General features: G+C 35.9%; 1 protein-coding gene across 5 annotated transcripts; it reads right to left on the bottom strand.

Annotated features, from left to right (window-relative positions):
• Positions 1 to 250: 250 nt before the first annotated feature.
• Positions 251 to 9,951, bottom strand: LOC107806824 (uncharacterized). 5 transcript variants are annotated; one of them, XM_016631073.2, is made up of 8 exons: positions 9,759 to 9,951; positions 7,690 to 8,557; positions 4,559 to 4,747; positions 4,277 to 4,368; positions 2,492 to 2,551; positions 2,326 to 2,395; positions 952 to 1,155; positions 251 to 815 (listed from the first exon to the last, which is right to left on the bottom strand). In XM_016631073.2, exons 2-8 carry the CDS (start codon positions 8,395 to 8,397, stop codon positions 429 to 431), a joined length of 1,710 nt encoding a protein of 569 aa, XP_016486559.2. In that variant the 5' UTR covers positions 8,398 to 8,557; positions 9,759 to 9,951; the 3' UTR covers positions 251 to 428. The 5 variants fall into 5 exon arrangements, with proteins under 5 accessions (XP_016486559.2, XP_016486558.2, XP_016486561.2 ...); XM_016631072.2 differs by having other exon boundaries at positions 7,690 to 8,549; XM_016631075.2 differs by having other exon boundaries at positions 7,690 to 8,390.
• Positions 9,952 to 10,851: the final 900 nt, after the last annotated feature.

Genomic DNA, 10,851 nt, shown 5'->3' with positions numbered 1-10,851 from the left:
TGTGATTACGACCGGTGAAATGAGTCCGTTCGGTTATGATTTTTTTTGTACATTCCATATTAAAAAAGGCTTGCACTAGTCAATTTGAGCTAGAATTGATCATTCATCTTCTTGCCTGGTTCAACTATTTAATTAACCAAATCTGAAATGAATTGAAAGTCACTCAAGAAATTAAACATTAAACAGCTCTAGGTCAAAGATCCATAAGGTACCTTGATGGAGAAGCGCAGAGAAGACAAGTACAGTACAGTAAGGAAAACTGCTATTGGTATTACCTCTGATGATTGACAAGAAGAGTTGGGAATATCTTTTACAAGTAAACAGGCACCAATACACTCGAGCGCGCGCTAGGAGTCCTTGACCACTGGTGTCTTAATTATCCTACTACTGCAGTTATTTAACTAATGAATGGTTTTGAGGTGTTGAAATTATTGGATAAGAGCATAATTTGTGTCTTCGATCAACTTATCACCAGCTGTCGGGGGCAAGTTATGCCGAGAAATATGCTTATGAACCTGTGCGTGAGTCTCAGCCTCATGTTGGAACATGTTGACCAACTCCTGCAACTCAAGTTTCCTAATTTCGACCTGCTCTTCACTGATCGGCTTTTTTAACCCGAGGTATAGCAAGCCAACAGCAATGAGCACGATGCCTAGGACGACAAGGAGGACTGAGAATAGACCGAACGCATAAGGCGTGTTCGCAGCTCCAGGGATCCCGTCCACATTGATTCCAAAAAGACCGGTGATGATCGTAAGAACAAGGCCACATCCACCAAAGACAGCTAAATTATGAGAAACTCTGAGACTCTTATCCTGAAATTGGAACAATGTCCGAAAACATTACATTAGATGTTGAGAGAACTCTTAAGGAAAGGCCTTAGTGAAATGAAGTTTAATCATCTGGTATTAGAATGAAGTGGAACCCTAGTCGATTGAACATCAAACAAACCTGCAACCATGCACGGAGATTGCTCTGCATGACATCTTGAATTGTAAATATGCGTCCACGAACTGCTTCTTGCTCTTCAATCATTTCCCTCGTACTCTTTCTTATTCCTTCAAGTAGAATTCTAGTTGTATTTCCTCTCAAATGCTGAAGAAGTTCAAAAACAATCTCTTCCCTAGCATGAAGTGACCATTTCACTCTAATAACCTGCGTTACACTACATAACCAGTGTCACTCGAGAACAGTTCTCATACTTGAACATTCAACAAAGCATGCAAAAGACAAGGATAAACGGCCTATATTATGTTGCCAACATTGGAATTTGAAATACATGATATGGTGAATAAATATTGCATTTTGAAGTGATATCAGTCGACTCCATCCCCAACACGAAGGTCTAACAGGGTTAAAATGTACTTAACATGTTTTGGCGAATAGCATACTCCCAGGAAAGTGATTATCAGCACAAGATCAAAAAGTCCTGAAGAACTTAAAATTCATGTAAATGCTACCCAAGGTAAAAGTTTGAAGAGCCTAAACACAGAACTTTTACTGTCACCGGCTCTCCGCTATTTAATACCACCAACCCCCTGATACTTAATAATAGATACTCAAGAAGGGTTCTTCAAAATTTCACTTTTTGGATATAATGTCCCGATCCATAGGATTTATAGAATTGGAAAAGGTGAAGTCAGTTTTACTTCTTGAACTGGGATCTTGTTCCCAACCACAGCACCTCCTTCAAATAGGAAACTTGAAAAGCAAATAATAATTGACAAACATGATAAGAATATATTGGAGTAGCTGCAATAAAGTTCGCAATGTAAACAAATACCTTCCAATGGATATGATTGAAGAAAAAGCTGAATGGTCATCTTAGGCGGTGTAATCCTATGGCAAGACCCATAGGATAGATAAGCAGCTTAAGTAATATATACTGTGACTTGCTACTAGTAAATTTTGTGCACTTCTCTCAGTAAATTCAGCTGAAGAACCCAGATTTTCTATACTTGAGTCAATTTACTACGATAAGCTGTTAGAAATTCTGAAAACCACAGAAATCTCTCTTTTGTTTGATATTTCATTATGATGGCAGGTTCATCTTCTTCTATTGGCGTCTAAAGGGAATATGACACAGCAACCAGTCCAACACTATTAGGTGATTCATCTATAACAAGATAAAATGCTAGTGTAGGTCATATTTCTTGACCCGGAAGGAATTTTCATGATGCAAGGAAAGAATAGCATGCTTCAAAGCTAATCCAGAATTACCAAGATATGACCAATAATATGCAATAAGTTGTCATGATTGATACTCCCTATTTGATATAGAAAGATTTGGGAAAGTAAGAAATTCAATCAGGGAACAAGGTAGACCTGTCTTGATAATCTTCTGATTTCCTGGTTGAGAATTATTACTAAGAGATTCAGATCTTCCTTGTTCCTCCTATTAAAAGAAAAGAAAACTTATTTATAACAGAATATGCGACATGAAAGAGTAATCGCTTCCAGGAAGCGAAACTATGACATGAAACTCTTTTACCTGTTAACAAACTTCAATTCCACTTCATCCGCTCCACCAAATATCGATTTCCGAAATAACCTTCGGATAAGCACGAAAAAAGAATTAGGTTAGGATTACTCGATAATAAACATCTGTTGTGTCATGGTTTTTCTTCACTCTGATGCTTAGAACCGTTACATGTCAGTTAATTATCCAAAATTCTGTAAAACTTGCATTTAAGGACCCTTCTGTTAGTTCACTGACAAATAAACAAGTTTACACCGTAGTTTGCTAAAATTATTGGGATAAGACAGAACAAACACTTAAATTTCCGTCGAAAATGACATAACTGCACTGTCCTCACCCCTCTTTCAGCTCACTAGTACAACACCATTGATTTTTTCTCCACGGGAATATAACACCATTGACTTTAAGTGACAAAAATCACTATCACCCATCACTTTCACCACCCCCATCCCCCAAACAAAAATCACTTACTAAACACTTCACTACCTCCTATGAGAGTATGAAGAGTAAAGCATGAAGCAGACAACAGGGATAAATTCATCCACATTGATTGAAATACAATTTTTAGTGTCCTCATGCTGACACAATGAAAACAAGGTGTACCCTTTGGCAAATCCGATTTACTGGAGCAAACTTTTAGCAGGATAATAGCACTTACGGCAATGGTGAAATGACGTTGTCTTACGGGGTTGAGTAATATGGTGATGCTGCTTAGGTGAATGTGGCAGCAATTGGACCTCTTTAGTCTAAGGGGCAAGAGAGAAAGAGATGGCTACTAGGCTTAAGAAGTTCCTGTTCTCTTTGGAATAGAGAGTGAAGTAGAAGACGATAAGTGAACTGAATACACCTTTTAAAGTAATTGACCAGCATAAGTGAGCATAAAATTGCCATGTTAGCGGAAATCAAGCATATATATTGGACCTTAAGAGAAGGAGTGTGTTGAAGTGTGTGACCATCTCATCTAAAGTATAAGTTGTTAGAGAGAGGCCACTACATTTTTATTTACTTATTATATCTCCAACACTCATTCTCACGTGCAGGCCTGATACTTTTTAATGGGTCAAGCACATGGAAATTCTTTGATAATGGATGGCGGTAAGACTCGAGCAGAGGCACTCTACCTGCTCTAATATCATGTTGAAGTGTGTGACCATGTCATCTAAAATGTTTAAGCTGTTAGAGAGCACACTTTGATTTACTAAATTAAGTTTTCAACAGAATGCAATCGTGCATGTGCCAATTTCATGAGCCTGAAGATGCTAACTGCATTTTTGAAACCCTATATAGTTACAAAAACCAAGCAATTACTTCCATATCAGAATTAACAACTTCTCATTTGACCTTAGATGAATGAACCTTACATGAACAGAAAGTTTCTCACTGTAGCTAGCAATTTGGTAGTTGCATATAATGGTAATTCTAGTCTCATATTTTATTAGAAGGTAACAAAATTTGTAAGGTGAATCTTGCAACATCAAATTGCAATGTTTTCTGAAGCCAACCCCTCTAAATAGATTTGGCTCAAACAGTGAGGCCCTTTGCAGATGCGTTTCTATAATAGTACAAAATAAAGAACATCCATAGCAAAAGGATTGCATACTCAACAGAAAGTGTTTGCATACTTAATATGTTAACAGCTCGATGAGTCTCTTCCTACACAAGAACAATTTGATATTGGACGCTGGGGCATTGCAGAAAAGCGTCCACTGAAGTTAGGCTTCAAATGTTTTCTACTACCAACTAGTTCTACAAGACCACACAGTTCACCAATTTCGAATGAAAAAGCAGTTTTCTTACCTGTCATCCCACCTAGCAAGGCGGCTAGCTAAATGCGCAATGACTTCATGTACTGTCCTTGGTGCATTATAGCCACCAGCAAGAAGAAGTTCCTATAGTGAAGAAATCAACAGATTATATGAGCCAAAATGTTAAGAGTCAGATACAAATACTTCTGCAACCAAAAACTAGAAGTCAAATTGAGATAAGAAGGATGTAAAGCTGAATAAGCATAAACGACCAGATGGACCAACACATAAGTTGTGAGAAAGGGCAATGTTTAGCATCCATAGAAAGGACAACCTGAACTTCTGTGATACCCAAAACATTGATGCTTTTTGCTGATCCTTTCACGTGCAAAACCGTAACTAAAAAGTTCTGTGCTTGCCAAGAACGAGTTACAACAGGGATGTCATCTTCATCAACATATGGATCACCAGCAGATTGCCCCAACAGCTCAAATAATAGCCCTCCAGCCACCCTTACTGGGACCTAATAAAATCCAACTTCTGTGAAAATGACAATATGATCTTCATTTCTTACAGCAGAAAGAAGGCAATCCCTTTCATTTTAGCTCTTTTATATTATGATATGAGGTTGTCACTGATACAGATAAGATTATTATCTCTTTACCTCCTCAATTCACAATGACAAGAAGAGAAGGCATGAAGCAGAAAAAATTGTAAATGTTGTTAGAATATTACTTTTGCAAGTCCAAACATTATAACTAAAACTGTTACATTAATCTAATAGAAAAGGAACATCACAGACAGTTGATAAATTAAGAAGATCCAAGATGGTTAGAAGCAAATATGTTAAACCCACTAATTACAATAGTCACTTCTGAAGCAGGTTGTTGAGATAATCCATATGTAATAGTAAGTTTTCAATCTCAAGGATGAAATGAAGATGGGGATAGTATATTTATCAAAGTACAGAATCATTCACCTCAGTAGCAGTTCAAAGATTATCAACTTCCATAGAAAAAAATATGATTGCCTTGGGATATAAAATTGGTGCCAGAACTAATAGTCATTAACAAAACACCGGTCTACCCATCTACAACCACCTATGATAAAATATCATGAGAACATGATCATTCTCTATAAACAAAATTTATATCAGATTACTGTTGATTCAATCAATTTTCTTAGCCACCAAGTGAAACATGTTAAGACAATCAAATTACTGCACTATCTTATAAGCAGATATATTTCTCCAAATGAAATTCACAAGTAATTGAAAAAGAAAACTGCAGCTGTAATATAAAAAAGTTTATCACGGTTAGAAACTTTTACACTTTTTAACACGCTCTTACCCCCTCCGTTCCAATGTATTTCCTTTTAGTCTATCCAAAAAAGAATGACACCTTTCTATATTTAGAAACAATTTAATTTTAAATTTTCCATTTTACCCTTGTGAAATGATTTATAGCCATACAAAAGTCTTTCTTTCTTTCTTCACTCCTTGCCCACTCAAACACCATTTGAGTTATGCTTGTCAATTAATGAAATATTTTTTAAATTACAATATAAAATTTGTTGAAAGTATAAATAGATAATCTTTTCGTATTATTAGGTTATAAGAATAACAATAACTTTTCCTAGATATTACCACAAAGGTTTTGAGAAATCAAAATAAGTCATATAATTACTATCATGGGCATAATTTCTTCCTATATTCAACTACCTAAATAAATCAACATTATCTTTCTAAGAATTTACACTTTTTTCTTTAATTTGTATTGTATTTTATAGCACAAAGACATTATTTAATAATAATATATATAATTTTTTAAAAACTTATATGCTTATTGGTATAGAATTCACGCGCAAAGCGTGTACCATGAGACTAGTTATATTAAAAGCGCGAACGCCCGTACCGAAATATTGTTCGTTTTTTTATCCTTAAAAATAGAATTCACAAGGGACAACAACAACAAAAAGTCCCACAATTGAGGTTTGAGGAGGATAGTGTGTACGCAGACCTTACCCCTACCCTGGGAGGGTAGAGAGGTTGTTTCTGATAGACCCTCGGCTCAAGAAAAATGGAAAGAAACAGTAGAAACAAGCAGAATTCACATGGGACAACATTGTCATTTAATTATTATGAGGACTTTGAAAACAATAAAAATTCTACTTGTTAAATCATTCCTTATTTGAACTAGGTAGACAGTCCTAATATTTAGAATTTTAATATAAAAGAGCTTTATTTCCTTATAGGTCCCTTTAATTTGCTGAATGAAATGTAGTGAGATTATTACTTCTTCCCAAGTTTATCTTTTTCTTTTTCTTACTTTGTTAAAGTTAATTTAATCGTTTTAAACTAACTTAATTAGATTATCAATAAATTCATTAGTTAAAACTTAATACAATTGACCATTGTAACCAATAAATATATGACATCTATAAGGATTTAATGCATTGGTGATCGTGATATGGATTTAAGTTGTATAATTTTCGAATTCTTTTTATAATATCAGTGAATTGTAACACGTGATAGTTGTTAGGTACCATTTTTAATATATTACAATGTTATATGAAGAGATTACCTGTAATTATCTTATAAGTTACATGGTTGGGTAAATACTTTCTACAGCAGTGCATAGAACTTAAATTCAATATGATAGTGATATAAAGGACACAGTGAGGTTTGTTGACAGTACAATTTGTTTAACAAAATGTATAGTAAGGTTTTCTCCTTTAATTTTATTAATTAAACTTACTGTGAATTGATCTATATTCAAGAAAATTATTAAGATAGAAAAACCATCGTATTTGTTTTATTTCAATTTGAACATCTCTTTCAACCTTTCCTATTTTCTTTCTTCTTTTAACAAAAAAGGAATCTTAAATTGAGATGGTAAATAAGTTTTTTGGATAGTAAATATTTTATTTTAGACTAATAATTAGTGTTTTTGTAATGTCAGATTCCCAGGGAAGCTTCTTCTAAGCCAATACTTCAAAACATACATTAAATTTATTTCATCTTAAATCCTCAAGGATAATTTGTTGTTGTTGAAACTGAAAAGGAAGCATAATAGTCTGAGAAATTAAAGTGATAAAATTATGAAACTGAAACAAATTCTAAGTTGAACATCTCGACGGATGATTAAGGACTTCTATATTATAATTTCCTTTATCAAGTTAGCGATATAAGATCAATATTCATTTTTTTTCATGAACATACACTTCTCTTTTATTACTCAAACACAAATTTTCATAAAACATTTATGCAATTTTTTTAAAAAGTTGTACTCATTGAGATACTATACACGAGCAATGCGCGTACCTAAAGACTAGTATATATAAATATATTTCACATGTTAAGCAACAGATAAACTACTAAATGTCAAACAGGTCAAGAACTAAATGTCAAACAGGTCAAGAATGCGCAGACATCAACGGAAAAAAAAAAGTAAGCGAGTAGAGTACCTCGTACAAGAGGTGTTTCATTTTTTCACTTATTAGCCGACCTTCATCTCTTAAAGCAATACTAATTGCAGGATGTAACCACAGGGCATGGCTGAGCCATGCATCTACAGAAGGATGACCAGCAGTCACATGGCACCACCATATAGGTCCAGCTGGACGCTCCCAATAGGGAGCGGCTAAATCCGCAACAGTGAGGCCATCTTCATCATCCATGAGATCAAACTGCTGGGTGGACCATCCAGCATCCGCTTGAACAGTTTGCACCAGTTCAAAAATCCTAGCCCAACCAATAGGAATCCAACGGCTCCCTCCAACTCTATCCAAATTATGAAGATGCTGGTGGGGAGAGCTTTGGCTGTCCATCTTGCCATCAGCTGGAGAAATTTCCTGTGCTCTCGACTCAACAATAGGGGTAGAATCCAGCAAACTGTCCCCGTTGGTGCTCTCAGCAGAAGCCTCGGCCGCTTTAGAAGGCTTTCTAACAATTTCATTATCTATTTCATAAAGTGGTAAACCCTTTGTAGAAGATTTTGATCCAATTTTTTTCTGTCCACTAACAAACTCGAAAGCACAAATAAGACCATCAGTCCAGAGCTCACTCCCTGGCATGACATCCTTATGGTAGTGCCCACTATTACTCTCTGGCTTCCTTAGCCTATAGCCCTGCGAAGAGTAGCCCTCGCTCATACCACCTTTATTCACTTTCATGAACAGCAGAAGCACAAGAAAATCACAAGTCAGCTATTTTCTTCTCAGCATAAGGAGTTTGCAACACGAACAGTGTCTGTTGATATTAAGTTAACAGAAAACCTTCTGAATTCGCAATTATGATATTACTAGGATGTTCCTCAAAGGCATGCCTGAAAAACTAGGATCACGAGTCTAGTTGAGAGGGCATGCAAACGAGTAGCTCAAGATTAAATACACTAAAATAGTAAGACATGTTTTACAAACTTTTTGTTATTTTTATCCTGCAATTGGAAAATGAACGAAGCGCCATTTGGTTGGGACCACCACCACCACCACAACAACAACAACAACAACAACAACAACAACAACAAAAAAACCCAGTGTTTTTCCCACAAGCGGGGTCCGGGGAAGGTAGTCTGGTTGGGACTAGTGGTAAGAATAATCCACGCACAAATTTCAATATTTATTAATATAATATTTGGTTTCGTTTATCTTTTTCACATAAAACTTAGCATTATTCAATAGAATATTTGATTCCATTTTTAGTTTTTCCATAATTAATACCCATATAAGTTATACTGTAATCAGTGTATTATTTATGCAGGACATAATGAGGAATACATGGAAACCACCAAATAACAAAATAACCCGTCAATATAGTATCAATATTTTATTTTGCTAAAAGAATAAAAACATATTTTGAACTATACATGGTATAATAACTTTTAACACAACAAACCAAACATTCAATAATAAGTAATCCCTACATTGCACTCCATGTATTACTAATCCATGCATTACTAATCTTATATCACAATTCGTGTATTACTAATCCCCGGACAGCTCGCTTTTAAACCAAACAACCCCTAACAATTGCTCCACATATCAACCCAAGAATACAGAAACACACCAAAATAGTAGTAGCTAAGTTGCAGGAACAAGCAAGGGATAGAGGGAAAGACAAATTTTATAAGGATACTAAGAGTATTAACCATAATAAGTTGTCTTCCCACAAGCTCATCCATTTATTTAATATACAAAGGTTTAATTAACACTGGAATTCAAACTATCATACAACTTCAATTACTTAATTGACTATCAGAATTTTGCCCATCATATAACAAGCAAGATTTCAAAATTACCAGTTCATTAAAGCAAAGAACACCGTAGAGTGAATTATACATGTCTCCTAAATTATGCAAGACTCCATTTATCTTGTCTTTAGTCAAAATGTTTTTAACAACAAGTATCAAATTGCTTTGTGAATTCCTCCCACTCTATGAAGTGTAAACAACAAATGTTACTTTTAGACGCAGTTGCGTAATCTGCAAGCATAAGAGACCCAGAAAGTCCAAAGAAGAAGAAAAGAAATGACTTACATATCTGTGAAATCGCCAATGGAAGTATGGAAAGGATACGATCCACAGGACACACGAAATCAGTAAAGTAAAGATGATACCGATAATTAGCTCATTTCTTCAGTCACGATCAAAATATAGAAATGGGTTATGGAAACTACAGACATCCATCAATAGCACGAAGCCGAGCGAATTGGACTAAACTGTAGTTTAGTTTTTTCTTTATTTTTTTAAACTCATAATAAGTACTCCCTAGGATGGATTTTATGGTCTTTTTTCTCATGCTCCGTAATATTTGATTTTTTCAAATATAAATTTTCTTTTCCAAAGTTGCCATAGAAGTAAAGAGCTTAGGAGTATTTGTTGTAACTGCAATAAAAAAAATTAAGGTTAATATGGTTGTATATGGGTAAAATCGCGTTAACGCATACCTCGATTTTTCGGTGGAAAAAATGAGGTAAGAGTATGAATATATGAGATCGAAATCGAAGCTGAGAACTCTTTGTATCGAGGCCCGAACGGAGTGCCCACCATCGAACCTGATGAGACAAGACTCCCCGAACCCAGAACGAGCTCCAAGACCTCGGAAAACATGGCAAACAGCTGCACAAACAGGGGACCATGATATCCGCATCCAACCGGATATCATGGCGCATGTAAGGCCCCAAAATTTTTTATCTAAAACCCGGAATTTTATGGTGCCAAGTTCGATTTATGCATTATTCGCCGCGGTTCGGACTTTTTTGGATTGAACAGTACGCTACAGAGTTAAAGGAATATGTTTTGCAGAAGTACGGTTTCTGCGGCCCATTATGCGGCCGCATAACCACTTTGCGGGCCGCACTTTGGCCGCAGAGTGGGGCAGTCTTTTTGGCCAATTTTGAGGTTAGTTTCACGGTCAATTATGCGACCGCATAACCATTTCGTGGGCCGCACTTTGGTCGCATAATCGTCCTTGGACTTTTGCGACGGGAGGTTCTGCGGACCGCATATTGGTCGCAGACCGGAGCAGAAAATTCAAGTCCCTGAGGGCCACTTTTTGCGATCATTTTGCGGACCGCATAACCATTATGCGGTCGCATATACAACTGCAGATCCTGTTCCGGGGCTTCAT

The sequence above is a fragment of the Nicotiana tabacum genome, chromosome 3, assembly GCF_000715075.1.
Source record: "Nicotiana tabacum cultivar K326 chromosome 3, ASM71507v2, whole genome shotgun sequence".
Lineage (NCBI taxonomy): Eukaryota > Viridiplantae > Streptophyta > Magnoliopsida > Solanales > Solanaceae > Nicotiana > Nicotiana tabacum.
The sequence above is the reverse complement of the archived record's forward strand: the minus strand, read 5'-3'. Positions and strand labels throughout refer to the sequence as shown.